This window comes from Sciurus vulgaris, assembly GCF_902686455.1.
Source record: "Sciurus vulgaris genome assembly, chromosome: 6".
Taxonomy (NCBI): Eukaryota; Metazoa; Chordata; class Mammalia; order Rodentia; family Sciuridae; genus Sciurus; species Sciurus vulgaris.
In genome coordinates, this window is record NC_136466.1 from 49,399,961 (window position 1) to 49,419,894 (window position 19,934).

The 19,934-nt window shown below is 37.8% G+C and overlaps 1 protein-coding gene across 1 annotated transcript in view; it reads left to right on the forward strand.

Moving 5' to 3' along the window:
- The first annotated feature begins 4,873 nt into the window (after positions 1-4,873).
- HSD17B4 (hydroxysteroid 17-beta dehydrogenase 4) overlaps positions 4,874-19,934 on the forward strand; it is a 134,572-nt gene continuing 119,511 nt past the window's right edge. Inside the window, exons 1-2 of the mRNA XM_079145668.1 lie at positions 4,874-5,041; positions 7,666-7,719. Of these exons, the coding sequence (XP_079001794.1) occupies positions 4,984-5,041; positions 7,666-7,719 (112 nt within the window). The 5' untranslated portion in view covers positions 4,874-4,983. The remainder of the gene's footprint in view (positions 5,042-7,665; positions 7,720-19,934) is intronic.

Consider the following 19,934-nt stretch of genomic DNA (forward strand, 5'->3'; position numbering starts at 1 on the left):
CTAGCATCTCTTTCCTCCTTTCTGGATCAGCCTGAAAAGATGGAACAATTGAAAGGATAGAAATTTAGACTTCTAGAAATTTAGATTGCCTTGCAGGTGATCTTGATCAGCATAGGATGACTGCTACAGAATAGCTATTGCCTTATCGTCAATTTATCTGGTGAATTATCTGAAACCCTTTCTTCCTGTCTCTTGACTTTTGGCTAGCATGTAAGGGATATACTATTGTTTGTGTAAAATGTTTATTTTAATATTTTTTATTTGGATAAAAATAAATTTGAATCCCATAGAATTCACTAAAATAGTACAGAGAGCAAGAGATAAATCACAAATTTTAGGAATAACTAAACCTACATATTGATCTAAATACTATTTTAAAGCTATCTAGATTTGAGTTGGGGCATAGAGGGTAGGTGGGTTGAGGGCCACTGAGATCTCTCAGTTACTCTGAAAGAAATTGACTAAGTTTCATTGGTAATTGGAGGGAGAAGTAGAGGCCAGCCTGGCCTTAAAGAATGTCCCTATCCTGACAAATCTTTCCTCTATGTTAGTTTGACATATAGGCTAGAGGAAGAGGGAAGAGGAAAGAGGGAGAGAAATTTCCTGAAATAGACCAGACCAAGTTGCTTTTTCTGTGTGAGTGTATGTGGTACTGGGAATTGAACCTTGGGGTCCTCGATCATGGAGCTACAGCCCAAGCCCTTTTTATTTTTTATTTTGAATGAGGGTTTCACTAAATTGTTGAGACTGGCCTCGAATTTGTGATCTTCCTGCCTCAGTGTGGAGAGGCTGTGCACTGCTCTGAGTTATTCTTTGAATGTAGATGGTAGTTTTCAGGCTGTGCCTAAACCTTTGCTACTCCATTTTGCAAAGCAGTAGTTTGCCATAAGCTAATTCATTTTAAGTGTCGAAGTTGAATAACTGTACACCTTGTTTGCACAAGTGAACAACCACCATCTACCTGTCACAACCATAAGGGCACAAACTGATAAATAAATTAATCATGCTAATAAGAACGACCACCTGTGAACTTATTGAATTCATTAGAAGCACATAGATGCATGGGAGTACCAAACTCCTATTGGAAAAACCAGGCCCACGAGCTTACCAAACACACCAGAACCCTGGATGATGCAATGCCCCACTGGAAACCCATAAAATGAAGAGCACCACGAGAGGGAACTTGGCAGCACTTTGACCCTGTTGCCTCACCGTGGGCCTTGCCCAGGAAAATTGCCACAGTCGTGAACCTCCTAATCTATGTCTTTGGGCTTTAGCAGAGTGTGTTTTTTTTCTGTCTGTGAGAACCATGTAAATCCCACTTCAAGCTGACGCTGAAAAACTGCTGTCCCTCCAGACTGTGGCCTAGAATAAGTTTCTGTATTTTGACAGCTCTGCACCTTGAACACGTTCTTTGGCTAGTTACTAATCTTATTTGACGACCTAGAGTAACTCTTGGCACTCATATCTGCTTTCTGTCTTTGCTCTCAGTTCAGTCTCCTGAACTTCTGTGGCTGCCTTTACCCTTTCTTAGCCTTTCTGCTATATATATTTGTATAGAAGAGAATGTAATATGTGACTTGAGTGTTATTGATATTGGAAATTAAGATTGGAATAAAAGAACTTGTGATTACCCGGCTTATGACTATCAGGTGTGACCCACAAGTATTCAGAGAACTGCCAGTGATGAAAGTGATGTAGCCTGTGAATTTATTGTTATTACTAAATTCTGACACTGTGGAAAGACGCAAACATGTTTGGTCTATTTTAGTGACATAGCGTGCTCATGACACAGCCTACCAAGTTGCTGAGATTGTAAGTGTTCACAGATGAACCTGGTTCAAGTTGCTCTTAATGGCTGAGTTTATTTCTCTTTTCCCCATCTTCCTTCCCACAAGAATAGGATGTGAGGGCAAGTCCTATTAGAGACCATTAGAGAAAATAAGCTGTAGCTGTATAGCAAAACACTCTTTTGTAGTATGTTAATTTCATGAATTATGTACCTTGTTTTACTTTGATAACTGTAATTCCTCTATACTTATTGCCTCTCATTCCTATCCAAGTCATATGGACACTTATTGCACTTGTCACTTGTACTTTCCTATTCCTGTTAACTGTCTTCAGTACTAGCCAAAACTGAATTTTGAGACTTGAAAGTGGAATATTGGCTCCTTGGTGATGGCTGAGAGAGACCCAATTCTCACTTAGGTTATGGGCCCATGGCTGAATGCACCTTCTCTTAGGTTACAATTGACTTGATTTTGCTGTTTAATTTCTAGAAGTAGGAATAATGAGCTGTGGTTTTTAATTTTTTTAAACCATAATAACAGGATTATTTGGTTAAATAAGAAAGATTGCCATATAAGATTGAAACAAATATTTCACAATGGTAATCTGAGAGCTTGCTCCACTGTGAAGCTAGGCAAAGGGATCAGTGCATAAGTCTGAAGGATTCCTCCCTGAAGTTACACTGAACAAGTATGGCTGCTCAGTTGACATAGCTGTGGTGACTTCTTCCTTGCAGGGAGCAGGGGTGCAAATATCAGAGTTTACTGAGTTGTTGTACAGGCTACCCTTGAACTTAGCATTCCCATGTTTCCAGTTAGCAAAGGGGTTCTTCATTGGTCTCAACCAAGGAGAGCTGCACATAGACCTGCTTTTGAAGAGTAGGGGGTGGGTGGGTACCAGAAGAGTGGGCTTATGACCCAGAAGCAAGATTTATCTCTAGGTGTTGTGCCCCATTGGTTGAAGGTCCTGGCCATACTGTACCTCTTCCTTCTTTTCCTTCCTCCCCTCCCCTCCCCTCCCTTCCCCTCCCCTCCCCTCCCCTCCTCTTCTTCTCTCTCTCTCTCTCTCTCTCTCTCTTTCTCTCTCTCTCTCCCTCCCTCCCTCCCTCCCTCCCCCTCCCTCCCTCCCTCCCTTCCTTCCTTCCTTCCTTCCTTGGTATTAGGATGAACCCAGGGCCTCTGGAATGCTAGGCAAGCACTCTATCACTGAGATACAATTTTTCATCCTGAGACATGGTCTCCTAAATTCCTTGGGCTGGCCTCCAATTTTCAATTCTTCTACCTCAACTTCCTGAATGACTGGGGGTGGGGGTTGTAGTGTGCCAGGTTACCCTTTTTAATATAAGGGTGAAAGGTGAGGGAACTTCATTTTCATGCCAATTGAAGCTGGCCTGTGTGCCTGGTTGTACAATTTGGCTGTTACCTTGCTAATCTCTCTCAAGGGCTGTCCTCTGAATCCCCATCCTGGACCTTGCTCCAGAGTCTCCATTTTACCAGGCATGCTGCTCTACCCATATCTCTAATTCTCTTTCTTATCTTTGAATGCAGTGCTCTTGGAGCTTGTCTCCCTGGGTTTCCATGTGTATCAGAATTCAAGGGTCAAACAACATAAAGCAGATGTGGACAAATGGCTAAGAGAATGAGGCTGGTCTAGGGTCCTGCTGACAGTGAAAGGATGTGCACTCTGGAGATTTAGGTTTGGGTTACAGAGACACTTCTCTTGCTCTGCTGGAGCACTGAAACCAAACTTACAGAGCTTAGAACCACGGCTGTCTGCTAGGCATCTGTAGTTGTAAGTTTCACTTCCTCTTCCTAAGCACAGTTTTTCTGAAATGGAAACCATATTTCCCTCTAAAAGTTGCTCTTTCCACAGTATTTCTAGTTTTGGTAAGTGGCCCACTATAACCTAGGTTCTTGAGCCAGAAATATGGTGTTATTTTAGTTTCTCATTCCTCACACCCACATTCAGTTAATTACAAATACCTATAAATTCCATTTCCAAATGTTCATTTTCTCTCCAACATTTCCTCTTACTGACCTCCATAATGTCCCCTACATTTTTTATACATTCTTCTTGTCCACCTATAATTAACCCCCCATAAAGCAGGAAGGAATCTTTCCATGATATGTGTTCTGCCTATGGTCTGGAGTAATACTGTTCAAAACTGTTTTCTGCACAAAGCTCAAACATTTAAGCATGATTTGATTGGATCTGCTTAGTTTTGTAATTTCATCCATTTCCTTCCTAAAAGTGATTTTTATCTGCCCTGCCCATAATTCCCTTCTTTCTTTTCAGAGCTTGCTTTTTTAGTCAATTCTGCTTCATTTGCTTTGTAATGTTTTCCTGCCTTAAACAGAGTCAGTTTATTTTGGCATAATCAATTAGAATACTTACACACCTTTGTCACAAGTCTTAACAGTTTACACCGTATTGAAAGTTTATCACCTTTGAATAGCTTCAAGGATTTTATTACTCAGCTGTAAACTTAAATCTAGTAGACGCTCAATAAACGTTGAATGAACGGATGACACCATATGACCTTAACAGATGCTGCTCATGTATCCCTGGACGGGGGTGGGGGGTGGGGGGGGAAGCCCCTAGCGTGAGGGAGGCACAAAATTTATTTAAGAGTACTTTGCTAACCTTTATTTATTTATTTATTTGGTTCCTTCTGATTCTATTTCAGGAGGTCAATGGTGGGGGTCTAGGGCTCTGCCTTTTGAACGTTACCGGGGGATTTTTATGCAAGAGATTCAGGGATTACATTGAGAAGTCTTTACCACGGCTAAGGGTACCTTTCCCACTTAGGTCTATATATGAAAGCCCCTCAAGGATGATATTTCTCTAGGCCGGTTCCTAAACCCGGAAAATGGTTTAGGAAACGCTAGGGGATAAACGTGGAGTGCTAACACACAGGTTCTGGCAGCTCCATTCTTCAAGCAGCAGGAACGGACTTCTTAAACCAAGCCTCTTGGACAGGGTCTCCGAGCAAGTAGTCAGGCTGGACTACATTTCCCAGAAGGCCATGCTTTCCCCACGCAGGCGCACTTGGGAAATTAGGCGCCTGTTTTCTTCCCAGAAACCCTCAAGATCTCTCGCTCGTATTCCCGCCCCCGCCACTCCCCCAGCTCCTCCGAGTCTCGCAGGTTGAGCCCAGTCGCACTGTTTGTGTGTGTGAGGCTGCAGGCAGGAGTCATGGGTTCGCTTCTCAGGTTCGATGGGCGTGTGGTACTGGTCACCGGTGCCGGAGGAGGTGAGCCTGGAAGATCGTAGGGCCGGCGCGCGCCCCCCTCACGCCGCGGGCCCTCCATTTCGGGCCAGGGTTGAGCGTGTGGTCGCAGTCCAGTTCCCAGGGTCGGGACTGCGGGCAGGGGTGGCGGAGCGACTTGCAGAGGGAGAGCTGGACCCGGAGGCGGCTGTGGTGGGAGGAACCGCTGTTCTCAAGGCGCTGAATCTGATGGGTGCGAGTGCGGGTGCGGGGGGTCGGCCGTGAGAGGGGAGCCAGAAACCCCTGGTGACTCTGGCAGGTGCAGCCTGCTTTCCCCCGGCACCTCCCGGCAGCTTCCCAAGGTCTCAGGTCTTCCTGAGAGAGACCAGGCTGGGCTGCTGGGTCGCACAACTGGGTGAAAGTTCTTGGCTCTGTGGGTGTCGATTGAGACTTGGTGCCGGGGAACTCTTAGGCCTTGGTCTGATCTCTTAAAGGCCCGAAAAGCCGCCTGGGGCGTGGAGGTCCCTCCCATCCAAGGAGCTGAGAGGCCAGCTTCTTGACTTTGAAAAGTCAGTTGTTTAGTGTTTCTTTAATTCTGTCTGATGTTTAAGTTCTTGAGAGGGCCTGTGAACTGGGCATCCATCTGGTAAGAGCTCTCTTTACTGGAGTTTTTATTGTACGCTTACCAAGCCAGGCTCCATTCTCAAAGTCCACTGGAATCCTGGCAAAGGTTGTAAACGCAGATGCGGTCAAGGGCGAGGTAAATGATAGCGGAGTTAAATGGCAATGGACCGGAAGAGTGAAGAAATGAACACAGGCGTTTCTGAAGTGGGTCATTCGTTAGGAAAGTTGCCAGATCCTCGTATATTTCAGGAGAAGCAAAGTGAAGAATTGTTATGTGAAAAAACAAAACGCAATTTTTGAAGAATGAAAATTTTAAAAAAACCACTCACACAAACACAGATGCTCTGCAGTAATATTTTTGCTCTAGTTTCCCCCAGTGGGTGATCTCGGTAACCTCCACATGCAAGGGATCTTGACTTTATGCATCTTGGATTTCCCTTTTATAATACCTTCAAATAAAGGAATTATTTGAATTATATATTAAAAGTCACAAACAATGGAATTGTCAGTTAATTCATATGTACTTTCACATCTTAATTAATAACTGAATCTTTAGTTTGTCTTTCAGAGAATGATTTCATTAGTAATTGGTGGCCAAGTATTTTATACCCATATTTTGCTTACTCTTTGTTTTTGAAGATAATAATGTAATGCTTTGGGTATTTTAAATTTCTTTTGACAGTGACTGACAGCGTTGCATTCTCCACCAGACTGACCACACACACACACACACACACACACACACACACACACACACACACACAATATTTATTTGAAGCAAGTTCATGACACAATACATAGTAAATGCAGTGCACTCTGAAATTTTGTTGTTTTAATTAATACTGATTACATCCCATCAAACTAACCTTGAAACATTAATGAATTGTGACTAGAAAAGTATGAGCCTAGCAACCCTCTTATTTGTAAATTGGTTGAATTCTCTCATCCATTCAGATTGGATTAAATTATAAAATAAACTATGTGGTGATATCTTTTAGTTTCAGAAAATTTATATTTTGGGTTCTGAAAATAAAATTTTTATTTTGAGTTCTTTCTTTTTGGGAAAGCCTGATAATTTATCCATCTTAGTAATAATTTATTCATCTTAGTTTGTTATCTGTATACTTATGTATCATTAGTCCCAAATAAAAATTGTCAATTCATTTCATCCACTTATCAATTTAATTTATCGATTAACTTAAATTTTAAAACATGTACACATTAAAAAATTTAAACAATGTAAAAGTAAGTCTTTTACTCCTAGTTGCTGCCAGAGTCTGGTTCTCCAAAGGTAATTACTAATTGCTAGTTTCTAATGTATTCTTCCCGAGATATTCTAAGTTATACATATTATAAAACCTGTATATGTACACATATCTTTGGGTATATAAATTTATACTTCCTATCTCTGATTCATAATTAAATTTTTGTGTGTGTATAGCTTCAGAACAGGATACAGAAATTGTTAGATATTTAAACAAAAGGATTTAATACAGGCAGTTGGGTTTTAGTGATTTTTCTTGAAGTGACTTTTGAAACAATATAGAACTGGTACATTAGAGGAGCCAGTAGTTCTGAGTCTGCCATTGGAACGCTGTCACAGCTCAAGTATTTATAGGACATCAGGGCTTTAAAGTATGGAAGGTGCCATTCAGGGATTAGGAAGCTGGAAAAATAAGTTGCCTTCACAGTCGCTGCTTTTTAATAAATAGGAGGGTTCAAAGAAAATCAGCTTCTTCTTAATTCCAGTAAGGTGACTTCTCTCACTTACACTTTCTAAACTTTGTGCAAACGCATTTAATGGTGGAATCTAGTTCACATCTGGCATTTTAGCACTAGGTAGCAGGTTATGAAATGTAAGTAGAGTGGGTGGAAAATGTAGTTTAAGCTTTCTAGTCTTTGCAAGCAAATGAGAGTGGAGTTGAGGTTGAGAATGCAAATGAAGACTCTACTGTTGTAATTAATTGCTCACCTCTGACTTTCAAATGGGGACTGAGTTGAGTGGACTAAAATAATTCTGACATTTTCTGATTATTTTAAATTAGGTTTGGGCCGAGCCTACGCCCTGGCTTTTGCAGAAAGAGGAGCATTAGTTATTGGTAAGTTGGTGTATTTTTTTTTTTTTAATCAGTAGTTCATAAAAATACAGTCTTCACAAGCCACCTTTGTCTTTTTATCAAGTAATCAAGTAATTTGTCAAGGTTTAAGTTCATCATTATTTTTTACTTTTGCCACCAGCATGTCTTTTACTCCCTTAAGGTGAATTTTTTTTTTTTAACTTTTTAACTTTAGTTTCACAGAGTTTCTTTTCTTTTTTTTTTTTTTTTTTCCTTTTTTTCTTTCCACATTCTTTTAATTGGTGCATTATAGTTGTACATAATGAGATTTGTTTTACATATTCATAAATGAACACATAATTTGTTGTTTTTCAGAATTTCTAACTTAATAGAATTGATAAAGAAGAGCAGGGGTTTATTGTGTACAAGGAAATTCTTGACTTCAGTATTGTGGGCTATAAGTTTCTGAGATAGAATGCTCATCTATTAATTTAAGATCAAAGGAGAATCCCCCAAAATACGTTGATAAAAGTAAAAAATAATTGAATTTTGAGAATTGGAAGTTTGGAGTCAGGCAGTTAAAAGTGTGGGTTTCTTACCTGTTTCACAAATGTTTTTACTTCAAAACTTTAAAAAAATTCAGGGGTCAGTTTTATGATTTTTAGTTATATGATGGGATTGGAAGATACTGTACTGAAGAATCCCAAAGATGTGACGTTTTAATAATCTAAACAGTTTGAACTGGCCTGATTCCTTAGATATGCAGTAGACAGTTTGTTCATAACCAGGCCTTTGTGTGGAAGAACTGAATGAATTCTACGTGTAGGGGTGTGTGTAGGGCAGGTGTTAGGACTGATATTTATTAGCATCTTTCCTGGGATAAAATTATTGACCACAGTGTCCTCCTAATTCCAGTTTTCCTGGGGAATACAGAGAGATAAATTTATTTCAATTTGCTTATGGAGACATAAAACAAAAAGTAAGCATGCAGTGAGATTTTCTTTCTTTTTTTTTTTTTTTTTCTTTTTTTTTTAGTTGTCAGTGGGTCTTTATTTTATTTATGTGTGGTTTTGAGAATTGAACCCAGTGGTAGTTGTCAGTGGGTCTTTATTTTATTTATGTGTGGTTTTGAGAATTGAACCCAGTGACTCACACATGCTAGGCAAGTGTTCTACCACTGAGCCACAACCCCAGCCCTGTAGTGAGATTTTCTAAGCAGAAGGCCCAAGCAGTGGAGTATACCTTATTTTTATGAAAGGGACACAGAGACTTTGGATGTTCCTTGTTTAAGATCATAACTGGGGCTGGGGATATAGCTCAGTTGGTAGTGTGCTTGCCTCATAAGCACAAGGCCCTGGGTTCAATCCCCAGCACCACAAAAAAAAAAAAAAGATCATAACTGCTCTCTGCTAATCCAATGTGTTTCTTATAGCCAGGACAAATTTTGACATTATAGTATTTGAACAGGGCTACTGTTCTGTATTTCAGGCTCTCTTCGTCAGATTTTCCCAAAAATATTTGATATCTAGTCTTAAAGACTCATGCTGTTACTATTTTTTCTTTTCTTCCTTTTTAAGTGTTGCTATTGTTATTTTATATTTATTGTATCTTTCCTATTCAGTTTTCATCAGTACAGGATCTCATCTTTTCTGTGTCCTAAAGGAATATTACCTTGTGCAAAAAAAGTGCTTTGTTCTTTTTCTCTTTTGTTGACATTGTCTCTTTTGGTGAAAGGGCTAGTGTGTCTGAAATTGGTTGAGTTCATTTCTACTTTTTCTTTTGTTTTGACTAAGATGTAAACATAGGATATAAAATTGTTTTATACAAAATTTTGTAGCAGTATATGTTTGTGTAGATTATCTTTGTTTTCTTATTACTTTTGAATTTGTAATCCCATCGGCTCAGGAGGCTGAGGCAGGAGGAGTGTGAGTTCAAAGCCAACCTCAGCAAAAAGTGAGGCACTAAACTCAGTGAGACTCCGTCTCTAGATAAAATACAAATTAGGGCTGGGGATGTGGCTCAGTGGTCCAGTGCCCTTGAGTTCAATCACTGATAACCCCCCCACCAAAAAAAAAATTCAGATGATGAGTATTTGAATTCTGAGAAAAGGTAATATACACAGGGACAATGTGTTTTATTTATTTTCTCACCTTCTTTAAAGATGGTATTTCAGCAAGTTCTGACCAGAAGTCTGAGAAAGCAGAGGAAAAATATTTGCTAAATTTGTCTGAAGAGCCAGATTTTGTTTGGTGTTAAAAGGGCAGAATTCAGTCTGTGAAGCTGCAGAAACTTTTTTTTTTTTTTTTTTGTGGTACTGGGAATTGAACTGGGGGCTCACACATGGTAGGCAAGGACTCTACCACTGAAGTAGATGATTGGCCCTTTTTTAAAATTTCATTTTAAGACAGAGTCTCACTAAGTTGCCCAGGATGGCCTCCTGCTTGTAATCACCCACCATCTCAGTTTCTCAAATTGCTGGGATTACAGGCATGCACCAGTGTGCCCAGCTTGTCCAGAGTTTTCAGTTGATGTTTTCTATACTTTTTTTAGTTTGTGTCCTACTTGGGAACTTTCTGGGCCACCAAGGCATTGTGTTACCTGCACACGTAAACATTCTGTTTCCAGGTTGTATGCCATGCACAAGGTTTTCTCCTTTGTTACTTTTTCCCTGCTCAGAATAATTTTTACCTGAGTGAGCAAAAAATAGTAAAGGGAAACATATAAACCTAAGATGCTATGATGACATCAGAATATCTTGTTTTTGGAAAAGTGACAGTGAGCCTGTCCTATGAGTAGCTCAGAGGCCAGTAATAAATAAGACCTTAAGAAGTAAAGTAGTTTGTTTCTCAAGTCCTCTTTTGCTAGATTGTGCAGAGTTCCTAAACAGCCTTTAAATCTCAGTGGCTTGGAATAATAAAGAATTATTTCATGTTTGTGTTCAGGTTCCTGCCAGCTAGTGTTGTATTCTGCATTCCTGATTTCAGGATGCTAGCTGAAGTAGCAGTTCTTATCTGGGACATTGCTGTTATTGGGGCAGAGGGAACATAAAAGTGCATCTACTTGGTGGCTTTTTAAAGCTTTTGTTCAGAAGTGGCATGCCACTTCACTCATATTTTATTGGCCAAATCCTTTACCCAAAACTAAAGTTAAGAATATCATTTAAGAAATTTTCTAATTTCATATTAATATGAGTGCTGTGTTTTATATTCCATAATATAAAACACTAGGGACTATTTAAATTTGGGTATAAGAATTTCTAAGCCTTAGGTTTACATGCTTTGAGGTGATGTTTAGTTTAATATAAATCACATATTTCTGGAGAGATTTGCACATATTTTAAGTAGCTGCTGGGAATTGACTAGTTTTAAGGTTCCTCAGAAGATGAGCCATACACAGTTCCCTGAGTGGTAAGTTTTATCTTGAGGGCATGAATACAAGGCAGACTGACATGTTTCAGCAAGAAGAACCTCTTCTTAGTAAGAAAGTCAAGGCAGACATTGTTATACTTTTCGAACTGAAGAAGTAACACCTTTGGATAAATTAAATTATAATCCTCTGAAGTAAGATTGACATGGCTTTATTTTTTTTTTTCCTGTGCTGCAATTATAGAATAACTACTAAAGCTGAATCTTACATTCCTGTGGGCTGTTGCCAGAATCTGTGTTTTCAAGCACTGTGCAGATCTTGTCATTTGGGAGGTGCATGTCAGTAGGAAAAAGGCATTGATTGCCCCTGAAGTTAGGTCATGGTTCAGATCCTGACTCTATTGCCTAATTTCATGACTTTTTTGTTTATAGCTTCCTTTCTGAACCTGTAGGATTATGGATGAAGTTAAATTTCATAAGAAATTAAGGAAAGAGAGAGGAACCAGTATTACTGCCTGGTTACCAGGTACTTGGCACAGTGCTGAAGAATGGACTATATCAGTTCATCAGTGAACTGAGGTTTTGTTCACTCAGGAGGCATCCCAACCCCTTTATTTAAAACATGTTTCTCTTGCAGATACTTAGAAAAAGGGCTACTTTAGGCATCAATTCTCTGCAAGCATAGTATAGTGCTTTGCTTAGTAATCATGGATATGTACTATTTGGGTGAAAAAGTTAAACTTACATAACACAAGAAGAAGGATCACAAGAAAGCATATGTGATTTCAGCTTATAATGAAGGAGCCATATAAGCAATATCCACATCTCCCCTAGATGTGTGTATGACTGTTATCATGTTACTGGGGGAAAATCTTTGAATTGCTTTAGAATAGCTCTTAAGTATTTACCATTTTTAAAGCCCAGTGTAAAAAAAGTTGAAGTTAATTGACTTATTCAACAAGTATTTATTTAGTGATCTGTTAAGTAGCAAACACTGTTTTTGGTGCTGGGTGACTACAATGGGAATTAGAGAGGGCCTCCACTTTCCTGGAGCTTAAATTCTAATGAGGAGACAGACAGTAAACAAATACATATGTTAAAATATAATAGATGATGGTAGGTGCTATGGAGAAAAAAAATATGGTGACTGGGATAGAAAGTGCTGAAAGAGGACTTTCTGGAGAGAGACTTGCAGGAAGTGAAGAAGTGAACCTGGAGATCTGGGATCCAGAAGTTTCTGGCAGAGAGCAGCTTAGGCAGAAGCAGGCTTCATGTATTTCATGTGCAGGAGGGCCATTGTGGCTGGACTGAGTGAAATCCTTGAAGGGAAGAAAACAGAGACTAAGAGCAGAGAATTGCAGGAGACCAGATCACCTAGGGCCATTTTGCTCAGAGTAAGTACTGGCTTTTAACCTGATTCAAGTGAGTGAAAACAGAGGAGCAATATAACCTGATTTAATTTTAAAGGTATTGTTCTGGTTGCTGTTTAGAGACTCAGGTGTCAGGGAGCAAGAGTAGAAATGAAGAAGGAAAATGGGCTCACTGGGGTTTCTTTTTTTAATTCTTTTGTGTACACTTTACAATTTTCTATTAAAAAGTGGAAGCAAAAGAAGATGGTCAAAGGCTATTGCTATAATCTACTGATGTGGTTTGGATATGGTTTGAGTAATCTCCAAGGCTTCATGTGTTGAAATTTATCTCCATGTGAGGTATTAGTAGGGTGGAAACCTAATCCAATTATGGGATTTAGAGGCCTTTGAGAAGTGATTAGATCTTGATAAGATTATTAGGGTAGAATCCTCTATTATTGAATCCTGGTGGCTTTATAAGGCGGAGGGCATATTGATTGATTAATTTATCCTGCCCTTTAAGAATACCTTTGATGCCTTCTTATTGGTGAGACAAATTGAATGATGGTGACCCTTCCATAAGTCTTGTTTAAACCTAATCTCCAATGCAACAGTATTAAGAGGTGTGATTTTTGGGAAGGGAATAAGTCATGAGGGCTAGGCCCACATGAATGGGATAGGGACCCATATAAAAGAGCTCAAGTTTGAAGGGGAATACCCTCTTCTGTCATGGGAGGCCATGGTGTTTCTCCTCTCTGGAGGACGTAGCAACAAGGTACCCTCTTGGAAGCAGAGAACAATTCTTATCATTTCTGATTTTTGGATTTGGACATCCTGGTTTCAAAACTGTGAGAAATAAATTTCTGTTGTGCTTAAATTACGTAGTGTGGGGTTTTCATTATAGCAGCATGTAGGGACTAAGATAAAGACTTAATTTAAGAGATTGCTCTCTAAATTATCACAGCAGTTTCGAGTCCTTCAAACATTTAGATACATTTAAGTCCACTTTGGAAATGAACCAAATGATTGTGTCTTTCAGCCAAATAGTGAAAATACTATGCATCCCCATGGGTTTTCCTTTTTCTTGGCTATCAGATAGCTTAAGGTTGATCCGAAACAACCATTACCCTGTGCTTCTAGTGTGCTTGTCTTTCTCTGACATAACACCTTCATACTTTTTTTCTTCTTTGTAGTGCTGGTGCACATTTAAAAAATTTTTTTTATTTGTTCTAATTAGTTATACATGAAGTAGAATGCATTTATGAATTTTGTATACATAATTGGGGTATTATTTATCATTTTTCTGATTGTAGTCACATTGGTCTTGCAGTCATATATGTATGTAAGGTAATAATGTCTGTTTCATTCTATTATTCTTCCTATCCCCATATCCCCTCCCCTCCCTTCCACTCCCCCTATGAAATTTAAAGTAACTTTGTTCTTCCCTAGTGCCCCCACCCCTTGTGGGTCAGCATCCACATATCAGAGAAAACATTTGTTTTTTGTTTTTTGGGAATTGGCTTATTTTGTTTAGTATGGTACTCTCCAACTCCATTTACTGGCAAATGCCATAATTTCATTCTTCTTTAAAGCCAAGTAATATTCCTTTGAATATATATTCCACATTTTCTTTATCCATTTATCTATTGAAGAACACCTAGGTTGGGTTATAGTTTAGCTATTATGAATAAACCTTGTCATGTCAATGGGTCCTTTGGGTATAAACCGAGGAGTGGGATAGCTGGATCAAGTGGTGGTTCCATTCCAAGTTTTCTGAGGAATCTCCATACTTCTTTAAAGAGTGGTTGCACTAATTTGCAGTTCTACCAGCAATATATGAGTGTACCTTTCCCCCCACATTCTCGCCAACATTTATTGTTGCCTGTATTTTTGATGATTGCCATTCTAACTGGAGTGAGGTGAAATCTTAGTTTTGATTTGCATTTCTCTAATTGCTAGAGATTTTTTTCATATATTTGTTGATTGATTGTGTTTCCTGTGTGAATTGTCTGTTGAGTTCCTTAGCCCGTTTATTTATTGGTTTCTTTTTTTTTTTTTTTTTTTTTTTTTGGTGTTAAGTTTTTTGAGTTCTTTATATATCCTAGAGATTAATGCTTTGTGTGAGGGGAATGTGGTAACGATTTTCTCCCAATCTGTAGGCTCTCTCTTCACATTTTTGTTTCTTTTGCTGAGAAGAAGCTTTTTAGTTTAAATCCATCCCATTTATTGATTCTTGATTTTACTTCTTGTGCTTTAGGGGTCTTGTTAAAGAAGTCAGATCCTAGGCCAACATGGTGAAGATTTGGACCTACTTTTGGGCCTACTTTTTCTTCTAGTCACTAGTAGTCACAGGGTCTCTGTTCTAGTGCCTGTCTTTGATCCACTTTGAGTTGAGTTTTGGGCAGGCTGAGAGAGAGAGGTTTAATTTATTTCATTTTGTTACACATGACTTTCCATTTTTCCCAACACCATTTGTTGAATAGGCTGTCTTTTCAACAGTGAATGTTTTTGGCACCTTTGGCTAGTATGATATAATTGTATTTGTGTGGTTCTATCTCTGTGTCTTCTATTCTGTACCATTGATCTACTTGTCTCTTTTGGTGCTAATACCATACTGTTTTTATTACTATAATTCTATAGTATAGTTTAAGGTCTGGTATTGTGATCACTCCTGTTTCACCTTTCTTGCTAAGGATTGTTTTAGCTATTCTGGGTCTCTTATTTTTCCAAATGAATTTCATCAGTTCTTTTTCTAGTTCTATGAAGAATGTCATTGGAATTTTAATAGGAATTGCATTAAATCTGTATAACATTTTTGGTAGTGTGGCCATCTTTTTGTTTTTTTGTACTGGGGATTGAACCCAGGGGCACTTGACTGCTGAACCACATCCCCAGTCCTATTTTGTATTTTATTTAGAGACAGGATCTCCCAGGGTTGCTTAGTGGCTCGCCATTGCCGAAGCTGGCTTTGAACTTGTGTTTCTCCTGCCTCAGCCTCCTGAGCTGCTGGGATAGTGTGGCCATTTTGACATTATTAATTCTGCATATCCAAGGGCGGAGCATGGGAGGTCTTTCTATCTTCTAAGGTCTTCAATTTTTTTCTTATAGTGTTCTGTATTTTTCACTGTAGAGGTCTTTTACCTTTTTTGTTAGATTGATTCCCAAGTTTTTTTTTTTTGAGGCTATTTGGTGTTGTTTTCCTAATTTATCTTTCAGTGGATTCATCGCTGATGTATAGGAACGTGTTTGATTTATGGGTGTTGATTTTATATCCTGCTACTTTAATGAATTAATTTATGAGTTCTAGAAGTTCTCTGGTGAAATTTTTAGAATCTTCCAAATATAGAATCATGTCATCGGCAAATAGTGATAGTTTGAGTTCTTCTTTACCTATTTGTATACCTTTAATGTCTTTCTTCTAATTGCTTTGGCTAGAGTTTCAAGGATGATGTTGAATAAAAGTGTTGAAAGAGGTATCCTTGTCTTGTTCCAGTTTTTAGAGGGAATTCTTTCAGTTTTTCTCCAGTTAGAATTATGCTGGCCTGCTTCTAAAGCACAAGAAATAAAATCAAGAATCAACAAATGGGACGGATTCAAACTAAAAAACTTCTTTACAGTAGAGGAAACAATGATGTGAAGAGAGAGCCTACAGAGTGGGACAAAATCTTTACCACATGCACATGAGTTAAAGCACTAATCTCCAGGATATATAAAGAACTCAAAAAACTTAACACCAAAAAAACCCCCAAAAAACCTAGTCAGTAAGTGGACTAAGGAACTGAGCAGACACTTCACAGAAGATATACGATTAATCAACAAATATATGAAAAGATGTTCAACATCTCTAGTAACTAGAGAAATGCAAATTAAAACTAAGATATCATCTCACTCCAGTCAGAATGGCAGTGATCAATGCAAACAATAATGAGTGTTGGCGAGGATGTGGGGAAAAAGGTATACCTATACGTTGCTGGTGGGAATGCAAATTAGTGCAACCTCTATGGAAAGCAGTATTCCTTAGAAAACTTGGAGTGGACTCACCATTTGACCCAGCTAGTCCACTTCTCAATTTATACCCAGAGGACTTAAAATCAGCATACTATAGTGATGCAGTTACATCAATGTTTATAGCAGCTCAATTTACAATAACTAAGCTATGGAACCAACCTACATGCCCTTCAATAGATGAATGGATAAAAAAACCTGTGGCATATATATACTATGGAATATTACTCAGCCTTAAAGGAGAATAAAATTATGGCATTTGCAGGTCAATGGATGAAGTCGAAGAATATCATACTAAGTGAAATAAGCCAATCTCCAAAAACCAAAGGCCAAATGTTTTCTCTGATATGTGAATGCTGACCCATAATGGGTGGGGAGATGAATGGAGGAACTTTGGATTGGGTGCAGGGGTATGAGGGGAGGAATAGGGGCAGGAGAGTGGGAAAGGTGGTGGAATGAGTTTGACATCATTAACTTAGGTACTTGTATGATTGTACAAATGGTATGGATTCTATATCCTGTACAATCAGAGAAATGAAAAGTTGTGCTCCATTCATGTACAATGAATCAAAATGCATTCTGCTGTCATGTAATTAGAACAAATAAAAATAAAAATTAAGAGAATTATGTTGGCCTTAGGTTTAGCATTTATAGCTTTTACGATGTTGAGGTATGTTCCTAGTATGCCTAGTTTTTCTAGTGTTTTGAACATGAAAGGGTGCTGTATTTTGTCAAATGCTTTTTCTGCATCCATTGAGATGATCATATGATTCTTGTTTTTCTGTCTATTGATATGATGGATTACATTTATTGATTTTCGTATGTTGAACTAACTCTGCATCCCTGGGATGAACCCCACTTGATGGTGGTGCACTAGAATCTTTTTAAGTTTTTGTATGCGATTTGCCAGAATTTTATTGAGAATTTTCACATCTGTTTTTATCAGGGATATTGCTCTGAAATTTTCTTTCTTTGATGTGTCTTTGTCTGGTTTTGGTATCAGAGTGATACTAGCATCATAGAATGAGTTTGTAAGGATTCTCTCCTTTTCTATTTCATGGAATACATTGAGGAATATTGGTGTTAGTTCTTCGAAAGTTTTGTAGAACTCCCCTGAGAATCTGTCTGGGTCTGCACTTTCTTGATTGGTAGGCTTTTGATGGCATTTTCTATTTCATGAGATTGATCTGTTTAAATTGTGCATGACCTCCTGATTCAGTTTGGGTAGGTCATATGTCTCTAGAAATTTGTTGATGTCTTTGATATTTTCTATTTTATTGGAGTATAAATTTTCAAAATAATTTCTAATTTTCTTGTGTATTTCAGTCATGTCCATTGTGGTCATCACATCTTTGAGTAATTCTCTTCATCATGGCTAAATTTATATTTTCAAACATCCAACTTTTTGTTTTGTCAATTTTTTGAATTGTTTCTTTTGTTTCAATTTCATTGATTTCAGCTCTGATTTTAAGTATTTCCTGTCTTCTGTTTTTCTGTTGAGTTGTTCTTTTTCCTAGGACTTTGAGATGTAATGTTAGGTCATTTATTTGTTGATTTTTTATTCTTTTAATAAATGAGCTCAGTAGACTTTGTTAAATGAACTTAGTAAATGAGCAGTAAACTTTCATCTTAGTACTGCCTTCATTGTGTCCCAAAGATTTTGATATGTTGTTTTTGGTGTTCTCATTTACCTTTAAGTATTTTTTTATTTTGTACTCGATTTCCTCTACTATGCATTCATCATTCAGTAGTGTAATATTTAGTCTCTGTGTTAGAGGAGCTTCTATTTTTTATTTTATCATTGGTTTGTAATTTAATTCCATTATGATCTGACAAAATGCAGGGTACTATCTCCGTTTTTTTGTATTTACTTGGAGTTTCTTTGTATAAGATATGGTCTGTTTTAGAGAAGGATCTGTGTGCTCCCGAGAAGAAAGTGTATTTGCTTGATGATGAATGAAATACTCTACAAATATTCTATATATGTCTGTTAAGTCTAAATTATTGATTGTATTGTTTAGTTCTATAGTTTCTTTTTTTTTGTTTGGAAGATCTGTCCAGTAGTGAGAGAGGCATGTTCAAGTCACCCAGTATTGTGTTGTGGTCTATATGATTCTTGAAATTGAGAAGGGTTTGTTTGATGTACACAGATGCTCCGTTGTTTGGGGCATAAATATTTATAATTGTTATGTCTTGCTGATATATAATTCCCTTAAGTAATATGAAATGGCCTTCTTTGTCCCTTTTGATTAACTTTGGTTTTAAGTCTACTTTATCTGAAATGAGGATGGAAATCCCTGCTTATTTACGTGATCCTTATGAGTGATATGTTTTTTTCCCATCCTTTCACTTTCAGTCTGTGGATGTCTTTGTCTATGAGGTGAGTCTCTTGGAGACAACATATTGTAGGGTCTTGTTTTTAAATCCAATCTGCTTGTCTATGTCTTTTGATTGATGAGTTTAGGCCATTAACATTCAGGGTTATTACTGAGATATGATTTGTATTCCTGGTCATTTTGATTTATTTCTGGCTTTTATTTTGACTTAATTTCTCCTTTGACAGTTCCTTTAGTGTAGTTCTTCCCTTTGCTGGTTTTCACTTTTTTTTTTTTTCCCACTTCTTCCTCATGGACTATTTTATTGAGACTTCTCTGTAGTACAGGTTTTCTGTTTGTGAATTCTTTTAACTCTTGTTTATCATGGAAGGTTTTTATTTCATCTTCAAATATGAAAGAATTTTGGTGGGTGTAAAATTCTTGGTTGGCATCCATTTTCTTTCAGAGCTTGAAATATATTATTTCAGGACCTCCTAGCTTTGAGGGTTTGGTTTGAGAAATCAGTTGATCTGAATTGGTTTCCCCCTATATGTAATTTGTTTTATTTTCTTAGGGCCTTTAAGATTTTATCCTTATTCTGTATTTTAGTAATTCTCATTATAATGTGTCTTGATGTGGGTCTGTTGTAATTTTGTACATTTGGGGTCCTATAAGCCTCTTATATTTGATTTTGCATTTCATTTTTTAGATTTGGGTAATTTTTCTGATATTATATCATTGAAAAGAGTGTGCATTCGTTTGGTTTGTATCTCTACTCCTTCATATATCCATATAAACTCTTAAGTTTGGTCTTTTCATGTTATCCCATAATTCTTGGAAGTTCTCTTCATGGATTTTTACCATTTTTTCTGCATGTTCAACTTTATTTTCAAGATTATATATTTTGTCTTCATTGCCTTAAGTTCTGTCTTCCAAGTAGTCTGGTCTGTTGGTGATGCTTTCCATTGAATTTGTAACTTGGTTTATTGATTCCTCCATTTCGAAGGTTTCTTTTTTTTTTGAATCTGCCTCTTTATTGAAGTGATTTTTCACTTCCTGTGTTTTCTTTTTGATTTCACTGTTAGTACTATCCATTTCTTCACAGATCAGTTTATGTACATTCTGAATTCCCTCTTGGACAATTCTTCTACTGTGTTGTTAGTGGATTCTGTTATTGGAGCATCTTGGTTTGTTTGGGATGCTTTGTTTCCTTGATTTTTTTA